We start from the raw sequence: 16,700 nt of genomic DNA, 5'->3' as shown, positions 1-16,700 counted from the left end.
AAGAGAAACAGATGAAATCTCTCACAGTGTCGTATGAGAAGCAGATACAGGTGGAGAAAACACTCAAGATTCAGGTGCATTTTGAATTTTTTTATCACAGCTTTGTAACTGTTGATTACGTCATAGCTTAAAATAGCTGTTTTTTTTGCATGTCTCGGCTGAATTTTAATATCAGATGTCTGTATTTTAGGCTATAAACAAGCTGGCGGAGGTCATGAAGAAGACGGACGGCAGGCCACAGCAAATCAACAACACAGACATCCGCAGGAAGGAGAAGGAGATCAGACAACTCCAGCTGCAGCTCCGCACGGAGAAAGAAAAGCTTAACCACTCCATCATCAAATACCAGAGAGAAATCAACGACATGCAGGCTGTAAGTGACACTAAATAAATGTAACATATGCATCTCATAGGAAAGGGGGAGGGGGGGTGTACTCGTACTGTATATGCTGAGCACTGTAAGCGTGTATTTATGGATGTTAGTCATAACTGAAATATTCTACTTTTATTCTACTGTTGTTTTAAGTTCTTTTGACGTTAGCAAGGCTGCATGTATATTATCAAATTATATTTATACACATAATAATGTGAATTGCTTCTTTTTATACAAATTGGTAGTTTGCTTTCAAATATAAAACGTATCAGAACCGCATATAAAATAATAAATCATATGTTTGTATTGATGTATTTTATTACTACATGGAAAAAAAAGTTTTCATGTTAAACAAGACTGCAAGTATTTGATCCAAAATGTATTAACATCAAAAAAATTGTGGCATATTTCAGCCAATGATATTTTAAAATATTTGAATGTTTTTTTTTTGTTTGTGTTAATGTTAATTTACTCCTGTGATGTCAAAGCTGAATTGTCAGCATTTGTTTTTTCAATGTTGCTCGATCCTTTATTATATATTTACATTTTATACTTCATAAATTAATATACTACTATGATGTTCATGAAATATCTTATTATCAATGCTGAAAACAGTTGTGGTGCTAAATATTCCAGTGGAAACTGTTAGAAGCTTTTTAAAAGACATTAAATAGAGCTGAATTTTACTGGATTTAGATTCTAGTAACATTTTAATGTATTTACTGTCATTTTAGATCGGTTTAATTGCTTGCTAAAAATTGCTTGTTATAAAATTGTTGATATAAACCGAAGCTTTTGAAAATGCATTTTAACACATGGAGTTTTGAACTCTGAAAAGAATCTGTTGTTTGGTTTTTGTCCTCCAGTGAATTACGACATGTCCACAGCGAAAGAGATGCTGCTGCTGGCAAACTCCACAGAGGAGCAGAAGAAGTGGGTCAGTCGGCTGCTCAAGAGGGTTCCGCGTAAACCCTCCACCCACTACCCTTTCCCCTCAGCCGTCGCCTCGCCTCGCTCAGTCTTCACCCAGACTTTCACACCGAGCAGCCGTCAAAGTGCACTCTACACGACAGCAGCCCTCCAGCAAGAACAGGTGAGGAGGAGACGCTTTCACTCACCCTCAACTTATTCCAAACATGTGTCTCTCTTCTGTTCAACACAAAAGAAGATATTTTGAAGAATGCTGTAAATTGGTAGCCATTGGCAGACACAGTAGAGAAAAACAAATACTTTGGGTACATTCTTCAAAATACCTTCTTTTGTGTTCATTAGAAGAAAGATACTGATAAAGATTAAAAACTGATTTTGACAGAATTTACATTTTTGAAGAAACTATACCTTTAATGCCCAGATATAAAGAATGTTTTGTTCCTCGTTAGGAAGAAAAAACAAGTTTGAAATTCCAGAGTGGTGGTTTAGTGTTTGTGAACATCTTGACATCATCAACACGCCTCAGTGATGTTTAGATGATTATGTAAATATGTGCTGTGCAATTTTTTCCTACAGTAACAACTAAATAAACGTAAACAAAAATGACTGGTGACAAAACAACAGTTTTCAGCAATCCAGTCATGTGGAGTCCCATCATGTTTATAGCAGTTTAATCAAATACACCAAGTATTAAGCTTTTTAAGTATCAAACATGATAAAATCTTTTCTTAAAGAGCCCATATTATACATGAAATAGGGTCATGTCTTGGTTGTAAGAGTCTCCAACAACAGTTTAATATGCATGCAAGGTCAAAAAACACTTTCATGGTCTTATAATCTGCATTTATTTTTACCTAAATATCCCAGCGACTCCCGTATGAATCGTCCAGTGATTAATTTGTTCCCAAACCCCTCCTTAGCGCAAAGCTAATCTGCGCTGATTGGACCGATGACAGTCTGTCGCGATTAGTCGACTGCCTTCAGTCAGAGAGTAAAATGGCCAATAGCTAATCAGCAATATAAAAAGTAATCACAGTTCATACACGCTCGATAGTGTAGGCGTGGATTTTAGCTGCCACACACACAAAAACACACACACACACACCTCCGGACGACAACGCTTCCGCCCGCACCCGCCAGGTTTTAGCCTGAGAACCCGCTCCGTTTTCTGCCCGCCGCGCCCGATCCCGCTAGAGCGGGGGAGAACACAACCAAAAATCACCCAGCTATACAGTCCAGACAGCCAAGATGTCTGTATAAACACACACACAACACCCAGCACACAAAACTCTCGCTCGCTCGCTCTCTCTCTCTCTCTCTCTCTCTCTCTCTCTCTCTCTCTCTCTCTCTCTCTCTCTCATACGTGCGCGTGCGCACTAACACACACAAGCACCAAGCAGACTCTCTCTTTCTCATTCGCATAGCAATATCCGTGATATTGCTAGACAGCCCGCTCCCGTCCCAAATTAAACCCGTTACCGACCGCTCCCGCGATTTATTCGGAAATTCAGAATGCAGAACTCTACCACGGAGCTCCATAAACAAAGCAGCGCGCGTCGCGTTTTTAACGTGAATTTGCACGCGATAAGAGAATATAGCTAGTTAACCTGATACAGTACACTCGGTTACAATTAACAAATCACAACTAAATCCATTTGCAAGCTAGAGTCAACGAGGCAACAACTTTAACCGCACGTACTTACACTTGAGAAAGGTAGGAAGAAACCCATCCTGACGTCCATCAGTAAGTTACTCTTTACTGATCCTTCCTTTAACAAACTCAGATGAAGTATTCTTTGTAGCATGTAGCTTCCAGAAGTTTCCAGTAGTTTCCAACTGCTTGGTTATAATGCTGATGTTTCATCTTTTGGTAGAGACTCAATAATATCCATCTGCAGTGTGACTTCAATCGACCGGCATGTTTGTGTGCGTGTGTTTGTTTGTGTGTGTGTGTGTGTGTGTGTGTGTGTGTGTGTGTCTGGGTTTCTGCGTCAGAGGGCGGGGCCTCAGGTTTGAAATCTCTCGGGTTTGCGCTTGCACGTGAATAACTTGGTTTCGTTCGTACGTCATGGCGAAACACCTAATGACTCGGTATCAAGGCGACTCGTTTGAAGCACTATGAGTCGACTCTTTTATAGATGAATCAACCGTTTTAAACACTGTATTCTTACAGATTTAAGCCTTAGCTGGATACTTCACTTCACTTAGAGCTGTGTTACACACTACATGGAGGGGAATTTTCAAAAACCCATAATATGGGCTCTTGAATAAATTACCCTTCCACTGTAAAGCAGCTCTTAGTCTTAAAAATAAAGCTTCTATATTGGCATAGATGGTTCCATGAACAGCTTTACATATCCATTCCATAAAGGTTTCATTACAGTGAAAAAATACATTGATAATCTTAAATATCATTGAATATCTTGAATTCTCGCTGAGAAAAAAGCGTTATTTGAATTAAAAGGTTCTTTGGGGAACCAACAATGGTTACTTTTTAGTGCAAAACTTTTTCGAACCTTTATTTTGAATGTGTTGGATTGTATTGGCCTCAATAGACTTAGCAGAACAAATGCGCTGGAGAAGATTAACCTGTTAAAAAAGGCGAAGCTCTAAAGCCACACCTACGTAAAATGGGACCAGGCAATGACCGTTTAAAGGTGTTTACCAGCGGATGCAAACTTTTGCTCAAAATGACAACATCAATTTCTGTTGATGTATACTGGGGCCTTTAGGTTATATTGAAATATAGTAGAATTGTAGGATATAGTTACAAGACTTCATCTAAAGCAATGTTTGAAATCTTCTATTACTAACACTTGATGTTTTATTGGATAAAAAAGAGAAATAGCTTGATTTATTCATCATTTCCCATTCAGCTCTTTGCCATTACCTCATTTTATGTGCCAAATATATTCATTTTCATTCCAAAACATGTTTATTTGTAGTTCTACAATAGTAATGAAAAAGAATTATAATTTAACGGTTTAAAACATTTGAATGTTTATCGTGCTTTATTAGTTAGAATTTGCATAACTCAGCATTTTAGTTGCAAAAATGATGCAAAAAACCTTCTGATTAACCACTGAAATAAGCATTAGTTTTGTTAAATATAAAAATAATTATCATTAATTGATAACATTCTATTTTTGTTAATGCTAAAAAATAAAAAAAAAACTACAAGCAAATATAAATAAAATCATGTTTCATTTTCTTAATTCTGTAATAATACATTTGTGCTAATAGTTAAAACACTTTATTTTATTTTATTTTATTTTATTTTATTTTATTTTATTTTATTTTATTTTATTTTATTTTATTTTATTAGACAAAGCTCTTCCATGAAAAATTAAATGCCTAATTCATGCCAATTCATGTAAAGTCACTTTCTGAAAAATAAATCATTTTTACCTTCCTGCATACACTTCTGTCTGAACTGTTCTGCTCAGCTTTAAACTAAAAAGTGAACTGCTGTTGTTGTTGTTCTGATTAATTGCTCATATATAGATACATATCTCAAAATAAAAGAAAAATTCATCCAAAAATGTACTTGTATAGACTGCTCACTAGGGATGTAACGGTATCAGAATTTCACGGTTCGGTAATACCTCGGTATGAATGTCACGGTACGGTATTTATTGAATCATTTACAGGAAAAAAAAACTTTTGAAAATACTCCAAAAAAGTGCCAAAAGTGTCAATGACATACAAATTAGTCATCTATCTGTAAGCTTTGAAACAGGAACTTCAATTTTAATAACAAAAAATTATTAAACCATGTAAAAAAATAAAGTTTCAATTTAGTATTGTTGAAAACTCATCACATTCAACATTTAATCACTCACTCACTTAGATAGAGATGGGTTTAAAGGAAAATTATCATATAAATATAATCTGGTAAAAGCTGGTATCTCTGGGTATATACAATGTCCCCTGCAACAGAAAAAACCCTCCCATTTGGGACTGAGGTTTCTGGGACAAGAGAGATATGACTTGGCCCATGTTGACAGCCGTGGGTAACGTTGTGCATTGTCTTTCCACCACTTGAGAAGACAAACCATGAGTGAGATAGAGATCTCTTTGCGGTACAAGTCAATGTCTGCATCAATCTGAACAGTGTGCTGTGTTTCTGCAGTCCCCATGACTGTTATTAGTCGTATTCCCCAACTTGCAGGCACGTGCACACATAGGGCTCAACCTGTGCAGTGCACATGCCCTTTTTAGTCTTGGATAGAAAATGCCCTTCCAAAACGATCAAAAGTGCCCCCGCGACGCGACACAACCTCCGTCCAATCCAGCCCTTCAGTAGGCGCGCGACAACAGCTCTCTTGAATATGCGCGCTCAACCCCCCCTCGGCGCTTTACAATACGCGCGCCACAACACAGCTGATCAGAACGCGCACCACAACACAGCTGATCAGAACGCGCGCGACAGCACCGCTATTCAGCACGCGCGCGGCGACAACACCCGCTTTAGGTTCGATCATTTCCATCTTTTTTTCATCTCCGCTACTAGCAGCACACTCCATTTCCGCATTACTGGATCTGTAGCGACAACAGACCGCAAAGGATTATGGCCACGCCGGGGCTGATGGGAAATGCAGTTTAAGCTACGTCCCGTTCGCTTCATTCGCCTGAGCAAATTTTCTCAGAAGACCTATAGTTTTACCGAGTCATGCGACTTCGGTAATATCGAAAAAAATTAATATTGCGGTATGACGGTATTTACAATACCGTTACATCCCTACTGCTCACTGTAATGTTGTGCAAGGAGTTGTGGTCACTTTGAAAAACAAATACCTCACTAAACATAAAGAAAGTCAGCAAATCAATTTGGCATTTTCATTTTTGGGTGAACTACTGCTTTTAATTGAGGTAAACATAGTGTAGTGTCATGTATGTAGACTTGGCTGTGAAGATCTCAATAGCTTACAATGATACCGCTAACCTTTTGTAGCCCTGGCCCAATGCTTCGTATCATTCTTCACTGACCTTTCACCTTCCCTACTCGTGTAAATGTGTGGACAGTAAGTACCGTGCACTGCATCTCTTTTCTGCTCATCTTCAACATGTTTGGCTGCTTGTTCTCTTCTCTGTTTGCATCTGAATCCTCAGTACTAAAAAACACTCCACTAACAATGCAGGCTCACTCTTTTAATTCCATAATATTGCCATCTAATCCTATCTAAGCTGTGAATATTTTATTTTATTTTATACTATTTTCAACCCAGTAAACGGGTTACTCATAGTGGTCTTGATGTCTAAAATTTAACTTAAACTCTGTATGTATCTTTCAGTGTTCAAGAAAACACAAAAAATCTCTATATATTTTTAAAGGCTGAAAAAGTGATAACATTACCAATCTTTTTTTATTTTGTGGCCAAAAAAAGAAAAATGTATCTTTTGTGTTTTTTCCCCAAGTTTTTTTTTTCATGACATCTCTGCCATGGTCATTTTTGTGACATTTTAATTGAAATCTTTGTAAATAAAGAGCAGTGGGTGTCTCCATCACATCATGTAGAACTTAAAAAAAATAAACAGCTGTTTTCCAAAAATGAAATGTTCCAATAATGAAAAAGCAATAATATCATCATGAGGGCTTCTCTAGCAAATATCTACTGGTATAAAATCAAATAAAAAAGAAAGTTATCTGTAAATAAAGGATAGCATTTGTCCTCATCACGTATCTTGTGTAAGTGTAGTTTTAAATATACAGTGCTCAATATATATACATGAGTACACCCCTCACAAATCTCTCATTTAAATTAATATTTTCTATAGGATGCTTTCCAATATTATACTTGTGCATATACATTAGTTTAGTCAGTACTGAAGCCAAATCTGGAGCTTATCTGTGTACTCATTTATGCTGAGCACTATATATCACTATATGCTGAGCACTATATATATATATTTACCAGTGTACTTTTAAACTAAACTTTATAACCTTTATTTTAGACTTTGTCATTGGCATTTATATATGAGGCCAAAAGACTCCTCTTTGTTGCAGATTGCTTGAAATGGGCCTGAAGGACTGGGGTTGGGCTCTTGAGGTTGAATTGGATGATGACGATGTTTTAGACTTCTGAAGACTTGAGTTTTTTGAGGGGTGACCAGCGTGTGGCTTGAGGATGCATTTACATGTGTGTGTGTGTTAAGCTGTGGCTTAAAGCCGGTTTTGCTTTTTTTTAAATGATATTAAAATTTCACACTGTGAGGGACTATACAACACGTTTTGAATTTGCCAGCAGGTTTGATGCACTTACAGTATACGAGTGGGCATGTTTGTATGTGTGTATAAAAGGCAGAATGGTTTGGTTTAGCTGGTTTGGCTGTATAGAGAATGGGATTTGACATGTCTGCCAGCATTTTATTTATGTAATTTTTTATGGTACTGAATGACCTCCATCTCCTCTCTCTTAATTTCAGCTAACCTTGGTGAAGGCCGGATAGGTGATCATGCATCTGGGGTCTATGAAAGCGGAAAATGTCATAGTGTTCATTTGGGCTAATGGCAGGACTTCCAAGTGCCAAACACCACAATATAAATGACTGGGGAAGGGGACGGTATATGATATTTAAATACAGCACAAGCCATAAATCACCTAAAGTATCTAGTTTCAATTTTAAGTCATTTTAAGGGTAGAGTGTTTGTGTCTTCCTATACTATACAGTTTGTCAAAAAGTGTCTTCTAAGCTTTTAAAAATGTCAGAGGTTATTTTCGGACTCCTTATAGGGTTGTTAGTAAGTGTGACTGGATGTTTAAGTGTGTTTCCAAGAGCAAATGAATGATAATTACGTGATCATCAGGATTTATATACTCAAGTATTATATCTATTTTTGTTCAGAAAAACAAATATTTAGTGGCACAGATTATATTTTTGTCATCTGTTATTTTGAAGAACACCTTCAATAAGCATTACGTCTGCTCTATGTATTATTGAAGACTGATATCATGATGCAAAGATGCACATTTTATTAAATGCTGTGACAAAATTGTATGCATAGTGGAACATGAAGACCTACGGTCCAAACATTTTCTTTATTTTATTATTTTGTGAAATTGTTAATAAAAAAAGCTTTATTTGATGGAACACTTCTGACTCTGTGATGATCCAAACACACCTTAAATATTTCAATAGAAATGCAAGCATGTTTAATATTCTAGCGTACAAAACTGTCCATCGCTGCGCATGTGAAATGTGAAAAGTTGCAGAGTAAGGCTGAATTAATTTAGCATAATCATATTGAGACCTGGAAGGAACGTGGAAGAATTTTTGGTGTGTGTTTAAACAGACAAATACACTTAATAATATGTAAACATGTCTGTCCTGCGTGTTTTATTGTAAACACAACTAATTTTCTCTAAAATGAGCTCAAACAGTTACTAAAGTAATGGAATGCTTTCATTATAGATTTGTGCATTCTTACAGTGACACCACTGTTATAAAACAAAACAAAATGAGAGATTCATTTGCTCTTTACTTAATAACTATGGTAACTTTAATCAATAACAGAAAGTGTTAGTGGAACAACAGTTTTGCGAGGGAACGCACAATACCTTTGCGAGGGAAAAACTTTTCAAAAAATATTTTCCTATCACTGTCCTTTTTTTTTACCCACCCATTTTTCCCCACCATCACGTCCCTTCTAGGTCTCTGTATAATCGTGATTACTTAATAAAAATGAAGCTTTTTTTATTGTGATGTTTTTAGAGGGGGCAATAAAAATGCAATTCTAAATCTAAAATGTAACGTATGCTGATATTATTTTCATTTGTCATGGTTAAAAACACATCTTGTGATTTGTTTTGAATGATTTACAAGAATTGATTGATAAAAGTCCAGTGTTACACAAAACTTTGATACACATGTGGACCTGGAAAACCCTTGTTTGCATATTGACAAATGTATTCAATGTGATTTATAAAAGCAGGATCAGTTACACATGCTTAATATACAGTAAGGCTGAGGCATTAGGTGTTTGAGGTTTTAACTAAAATCCTTACATTTTTACTTCTGTTGCAACTTGCTCATAGATATGAGCAAATATTATTTTCTAACTCTTACAGTTCTGCTCAGCCTTTTTTCTCAGATACAGAGTGGCGTTTTACATCAAGGAAAATGCAGACAAGTCCTTGAAAATGATGAGTTCAGAGTCATTTGTCTTCATGTTAACTTTAAACAGCTACCCAGTAAAGTTTTTCCAGGAAACACCACAGACCTTCGTGTTCGTTTGAGCAATTTGAGCTCCATATCATCTGATGACCTGAAGATTTTCTCCCATCTGAGCCATCTCAGTCTGACCAGAAACCAACTGCAAACAACACCTGCGGATCTGCTCGTGAGCCTGTCTAATCTTTACAGTATGTGCTTGACCTTACAGGTAATATGGGTCTTACAAAACTATGGTTACTCACTACACATTCAGTAGAATAAGGGATGTTATAGTATCTAATGATCAGCAAGGCCTATTAATATATAAAAATCATCTTTAAGACCCAACTCATATTAGTCTGGCAAATACTTAAAATCGTTTACTAGTAACAGTCACTCTTGAAATAAATGTCAACAAGTGTCTAATATTATTTAGAAAAAGAACCAGTTATTTAACAAATAATTGCTAGTAAATATTAAAAAGGTACCAGCCTACCTAAGGAATAAACACTAATTCATGCAAAAGATAACTACTAGCATAAGACACAAACACGTTTTACTGATTAAATGCTAGTCACACCATTTAAACATTTCTAAATGTTTAATGAAAGGGACAGTTCACCAAAAACTGAATCGTCATTTAATCACCCATCACGTTCCTAACCTGTTTTGTCTTCTTCTAAAAACAAATGAAGATATTTTGAAGAAAGCTGGAAACCTGACCCAATTGACTTCCACAGTATTTTTATTTGCTACTATGGAAGACAATGTTACAGGTTTTCACCTTTGTTCAAAATATCTTCTTTACTTTTAAAGATTTGAAAGCATTTAAGGGTGAGTTAATTTTCCTTTTTTGTGAACTGTCCCTTTATGTAACACCAATGCAAGGAAGAGGAAAAAGTGTAATTGACTGCAAAAAATATAAACTTAAATAAAATAAAGTACATTTTAAGTACAATCTTATTTTTGTACTAAATGAAATTGGCATCTATCTATCTATCTATCTATCTATCTATCTATCTATCTATCTATCTATCTATCTATCTATCTATCTATCTATCTATCTATCTATCTATCTATCTATCTATCTATCTATCTATCTATCTATCTATCTATCTATCTATCTATCTATCTATCTATCTCTCTGTCTGTCTGTCTGTCTGTCTGTCTGTCTATTGCTTTTTTTTTTTTAGGAAAAACTGTAAATGGCAATAGTTAGCCGAAAAAAGATTCATAACCTTTAATAACCTTGTTTATTTATAATATTATGCGTCACGCTTATCAACACTAATTTGTCGGTACGCTTGGGTTTTTCGTCTGTTAGGTAACAAACTGAAGGCTTTACATTGGCAAGTGTTTGGTAATTCTCCTCTTGTGGAGCTCACTCTGGCAGATAACCTGCTCTCCGAGCTCCACGCAGACTGTCTGCCGGTAAACAGCTCTCTTCAGCGGCTGGACTTGGCATCTAACAGGTTCACCCTGTTACCTGTGGCCTTTCTACAAAGACTCGGCAATCTCCAGAGTTTTGACTTCAAAAATAACCAGCTGGAGGAACTGACTCCTGGAGCTCTGGTGTCTCTGTCAAAACTCGAGGCCCTTTATCTAGAAAACAATAGACTCAAATCCCTGGACCCTTCAGTTTTCATCGGTAACCCAAACCTTCAGCAGGTGTTTATGAGCGTGAACCGTCTGGAAAGTCTTCCTGCTGGACTCTTCCTTCAACAGAAAGAGCTTGTTTTCCTCGACCTTAGAAACAACACTCTGCTGAATTTGCCCTCAGGTAGCCTATGTTCTGTGGTCGTTTGTATGCGTTATTGTCTGGTAATCCATGGCACTGCGACTCTGTGGCATTGGCTGCGTTTGCACGGAAAGAAAAATTTTCATGATGATAAAATTACTTGTCAAACACCTGAACACATGAAGGGCAGAAACATTTCTGAAATTGCTGCCACAGAGCTTGGGATCAAGGAGAACACTAGTCTATAAAGGAATAATGGTTATTAGTGGTTTCACAAAGGGCAGCCCAGGTCTAGGCCTTGTTTAATTATTTAAGCAGATTTTTAGACATTATTTAGAAAAAAAAAAACAATATCGTTGTGCATCTTGAGAGAAATATATAAAACCCATGTAGGCTATTTTAAGATACCTCTCAGCAAGTTTTAATTTAGACAACTTAAACATGCACTTCAGTCTTGGACAAGCCTAAAGCTTTGTTAGTGAAACCTGGGGCAAATATTAGATCAGTTTCTACAATATAGCAAGTTAAAAAAGATTAAACATGTAAATAAAAAATGAGAAAAAATATTAGAATTATATAATTTAAATTCAAATTAGAGAAAACATTTATTGTTTATATTTACAACAAATTCAGCTAAATCATTTTGTTGGAATAGTTTCAATTAGCATGTTGTACTGATCTCTGTATTATTGGAGTAAGCCAGATTTCCACAAATATTGCATTCTATAGGAAACTAAATTATTTAAAAGCAAGGTATTTTCTGAGAAATCTGTCAGGTTGTACTCATTATGGGTATTGTATAAGCTATAGTATTATAAAATGCTAGTTTAGGTAATTAAATGTGAAATAAGTGATCAAATCAAGTTTGGAGGATGGTGACAGTATTAACGTTGTAAATGAAAATAAATTTAAAGAATGTCTGATTTTGGTCAGCAGAGGACTCTAAACTCTGGTCAATGTCATTTACTGTAAAGACACACCCTGTTGAAAAATTGGATTATTTTAAACCTATGACCTATTTTTGAACAAAATTAATTTATTTTTGGGGTTCCACTGTGATCCTAAAATAGAGCTTAATGTGAAATTCTCCTTTGACATTTAATTTGGCAAAATATACACAGTATTACCCATTAAACGCAGCCTTGGAACAATAATTTGTACTTTAAAAAATACCCTGGTTTGGGATTAGGCATGGGCCGGTAAAAGATTAAAAAAATAATAATGTTAAATGACTAAAACTACTAGTACTTCACTTAAATAGTATAAAATAGTATAAATAGTAAAATCTAAACCTGACTGAGAAAATATTCTTGACTGGCTGTTTTTCAACACTTGTATTTCACAGGATGCACCAGCCCATGTTGTAGTCAGTCAGTTATGTACTCGTGTAAATAAGGACGACAAAAAATACAGACCAGTTCATTAGACCTTGAAGCCTAATATTTCTGCTGCTGTAATGTTGATGTTAACTAACCAAAATAAAGAAAGTTAAACTTGATTTTAAGTATAACATCATTTAAATAGCAATAACTTGTTGCTAGTTGTATTTTTATTAGTGCTGTCAAATGCTAAATCACATAAAAAATTAAGTTTGTATTTACATAATATATTTTTGTGGAGTGTATATATTTATCATTTAGCGTACAGTATATACGTACACAAAGAAATGTATATATTTGAGAAAATGTTCATTTATATCTTTATATGAAATATTTATATCTACCTCAAATTATAAATAAATATAAATAATTATGTACATGTTATGAAGATACAAATTTTAATTTTGGGTTTGATTAATTGCTTGACACAACTGTTTTTGTGTATGTATATGTTCATACTTAAAATGTCATTTAATATTCCATTTATAATTTTTTTATATTTTAACTTTATTATTTACATTCTGTAATTGATAGCATTAAAAGTTCTTTAATAACAGTATTCAAATTATGAAATAAATATTTAAATGATTAAATAAAGTCTGTGTTCAATATCACATTGCTTATTATTTAATTTAGCTGGGTTGCTGCAATTGAAATTAAGTATTGTTAAATTTCACTGGTATTGATTACTGAAATATATTGTGACTTCTCTGTTCACCACTCTATCTCTCTGTCCACATAGCTGTGCTGTGCATTCCAAGATGAAAAGTACCTTTATTTGGTGATGGAGTTCATGCCAGGTGGAGATCTGGTGACTCTGACCAGCAACTATGACATCCCAGAGGAATGGGCTCAATTCTATACGGCAGAAGTGGTGCTGGCACTCGACGCCATCCATTCTCTGGGCTTCATCCACAGAGACATCAAACCAGACAACATGCTGCTGGACCGCAATGGACACTTCAAACTCGCAGACTTTGGCACATGTACGAAGATGGACTCGGTGTGTGATAAGTGCATTTGAAGTGTCTTTTAAGGGGGTTTGATTCTAACAAAAATGTTTCTCTCCTTTTTTTTTTAATAATCTAATTGAACAATATTTTGCTTAGTGTGCTTTTGTGCTGATACCTTGGCTAGTTTAGGCCTGACATGGATTAATAGATATGACCACTAGGTGACACCACTACTGTAGGTGACAGCAAGTCTCTTTCTCCTTATCAAAAATAGTAGGCTGCTATCTAAATCGGTACTTCATTTTAGTTCTAAGTTGTGTCTTGACAAATTAAAATAGAATAGAGGAAGTGAGAATGAAATTCAGGCTACTGCATTGACGTTATTGTCACTGTCATGTTGACCTGTCGTCATCAGGCCTCATAGGATAGTAAATGAATTAATTCCACACTTCAGTAATTGATAATTCTGGTACTTTTTGCCTCCTGATTCATTCAATCATTTTCCTTTGGCTTAGTCCCTTTATTAGTCAGGGGTCGCCACAGCGGAATTAACTGCCAACTTATCCAGCATATGTTTTACACAGCGGATGCCCTTCCAACTTCAACCCACTACTGGGAAAAACTTATACACACTCCTTCAAACATACACTATGGCCACTATGGCCAATTTAGCATGTGTTTGGACATGGGGAGAACAAACAAACTCCACAGTGAAATTCCAACTGGCACAGCCGGGCTCGAACCAGCGAACTTGTTACTGTGAGGCGACAGTGCTAACCACTGAGCCACAGTGTTGCCCCTTGCGTCTTAATTTCTACTACTAATTCGGATGTACAAGGTCACATGCTGTTTTTCATAAACTGTATACAAGGGTGTGGGATTTTGAATTTATTCTGTTTTGATAAGTGATTCAATGAACATTTATTCAAACAATTGATTCAAAATGGCTGACTCATTTAGAAACGAAGCAATTAGTGACTGTCTTTGTTGATGATTTATTTAAAACAGATTGAAGTTCAACACACACACGCACACACACACACACACACACACACACACACACACACGCACACACAAACTCTTGCACTAAGATGCACATTTTCTGCTTAACCTTTTTTTGGTATTTTCTGTTGATCCGTTGAACAGAACTCGCTTTATTGTGTTTTAATGGATATTCAGCAAAGCCTACTTGTGTTAACTTGCTTGTGTAACGAAGTTATATTTTTCATTGTGATTCCTCCTTAATTATTATCATTTGATCTTTTAAGCATTTGAATTTTCATTTTAATTTTGCTAGGAAAAAACTTCCATAGAATTATGCAGCAGTTATGTGTTTTATAGAGTAAGGGCGCCCTCATGTGGTTTGTTTGGGTACCGCAGACATACAAGTTAGGCAGGAAGTGACCTAGCGCGAGAAGGGTAATTCTGCACAACTGGAGTGGCTGCACTCTCAGGACCGCATTTTTAGGACCGCATCTTTAGGACCCTAGTTTTTTGTGACAGCGTCACCTGTCGGATTGGATCATGGATGTGCTAATGGACGACACGGATGACAAGGAAAGTGTAAGTACCGATTTTTCTATTAAGTTTTATTTTAAACTGTTAAAGTATGTGTTTATTTTGTAATGCTGCTGTTTTATACTGTGAGTTTATGCAGAAATGCCAGATTAGCCTGCATGATTTACCCCACTTTTAAGGGTCTGGGACAAAAATGTTACGTGACGATTTTTTTTCCAGAAGAAGAATAAAATATTATAATAATAAATATGGATAATTTTACACAGCCAGAGTGAGAGCTGCTATAACGTTAACTGTTAATAATTTTCTAGAGTTCGTTTTCTAGTTTGATTATACGACGTTCGTAGCTCGTGACCATGGTTTAATGAAACATTGTTGATTTAATGGCTTGTTGACTTAACGGCTAATGTGCTTAGTGACTCATGCATTAAACTAAGATGGTAAAAGCACGTTTGATGTAAGAGTTTCAGATTTATCTATATTTTACTGAATTCGTGTTATTCGTTGTATTACATTAGCACATTAAAAATTGTGCTGACTGCCTGTTTACCCCACAATACTGTATGTGTTATTTTTTACAGTCATTGGTTATTAGCCTGATGTTTTGTCATCGTTTTACAGTGATGAATGAGATTCTGAAAGTTAGGCTTATTCTGCAGGTCTTAACCATATAGAGTCTCATATCTTTAATTTATATCATCAGGTATGTTTTACCTGGCGAATAAGAAGTGATGGCCAATATGATTGGATTGCTTAGGCTCATTGTAGGAGGAAAAGAAAACAAACTACAGGAATATTTTCATTGAGGTTATCTCAAACTGTTGAGTAACACTTTATAACATCTGCATACTATATAAATAAATATTATATATATAAAAATATTATATATATTAAATATATAAATAATTATTAAGCATTTAATAACTAGTTAATTTATTAATATTTTATTTGTTTAGCATTAACTCTACATTTAATAGACATTGATAAGCAGTTTATAAATACAGTTACAAATGCTAGCTGTGTTCTTGAGTTTATAGCATATCTATGATGAAGTGCAGCTTATCTGTGGTTTTCATTTTCCAGAGGAATGTCTGGCCAAATAAGTATATAAACTGCACGCTGGGTGCTACTCATTTATAAATCCATGTAAAATGATTTGCTGTTCTGTGGTGGTATTTTAGTTCATATTTAAATGATTTTTTTTTTCATAGGCCATCGTACATCCTCTGGGTGTCTTGAGGAGCTGGTCTTTGGATGATGCTGAGCAGGTCTTTCTTTCTGGTAAAGATTATCATTACAGGTCAGAATATGGTTAATTTTGCACAATGCTCAAAGAGCCTTTTTGGTACTGGTATATATGTTAACTCAACAGTGATTGTTCTCTATTGCAGTGAAGTAAAAGAATTTAACAGACAGATTTACAAACAACTGACGAAAGAAGGGAGACCATTCAATAGGTGGGTATTGCTCTTATATACTTAAAAATATGGAGTTGGGAGTAGTTTCCTGTTTGGTTCTCCCAACAGTGCATACGCTTAAGCCAGAAATATATATATATATATATATATATATATATATATATATATATATATATATATATATATATATATATATATATATATTAAATATTAATCTAAATTTAATTTCATAACAAT

The 16,700-nt window shown here is 35.3% G+C and overlaps 2 protein-coding genes across 12 annotated transcripts in view; both read left to right on the top strand.

The window, feature by feature from the left end:
- LOC141379346 (rho-associated protein kinase 1-like) overlaps positions 1-16,700 on the top strand; it is a 48,033-nt gene that overhangs the window by 22,419 nt on the left and 8,914 nt on the right. The gene's annotated exons all lie outside the window — the stretch shown is intronic.
- LOC101883110 (rho-associated protein kinase 1-like) overlaps positions 1,241-16,700 on the top strand; it is a 23,171-nt gene continuing 7,711 nt past the window's right edge. For 4 of the 11 annotated variants that reach the window (XR_012395886.1, XR_012395885.1, XR_012395883.1 and 1 more), the window contains exons 1-3: positions 15,063-15,090; positions 16,257-16,345; positions 16,437-16,502. Coding sequence is in view for 5 of the 11 variants with exons in the window: in XM_073933435.1 (XP_073789536.1) it covers positions 9,342-9,686; positions 13,317-13,577 (606 nt within the window). In the remaining 6 variants the exon portion in view is untranslated. Of the gene's footprint in view, positions 1,467-5,663; positions 6,328-7,729; positions 9,687-10,781; positions 11,238-13,316; positions 13,578-14,907; positions 15,091-16,256; positions 16,346-16,436; positions 16,503-16,700 lie in introns of those variants that run through there. The other 7 variants (XR_012395880.1, XR_012395881.1, XM_073933435.1 and 4 more) reach the window with 7 other exon arrangements.

Source organism: Danio rerio, chromosome 20, assembly GCF_049306965.1.
Source record: "Danio rerio strain Tuebingen ecotype United States chromosome 20, GRCz12tu, whole genome shotgun sequence".
NCBI classification, from domain to species: Eukaryota; Metazoa; Chordata; class Actinopteri; order Cypriniformes; family Danionidae; genus Danio; species Danio rerio.
The sequence above is the reverse complement of the archived record's forward strand: the minus strand, read 5'-3'. Positions and strand labels throughout refer to the sequence as shown.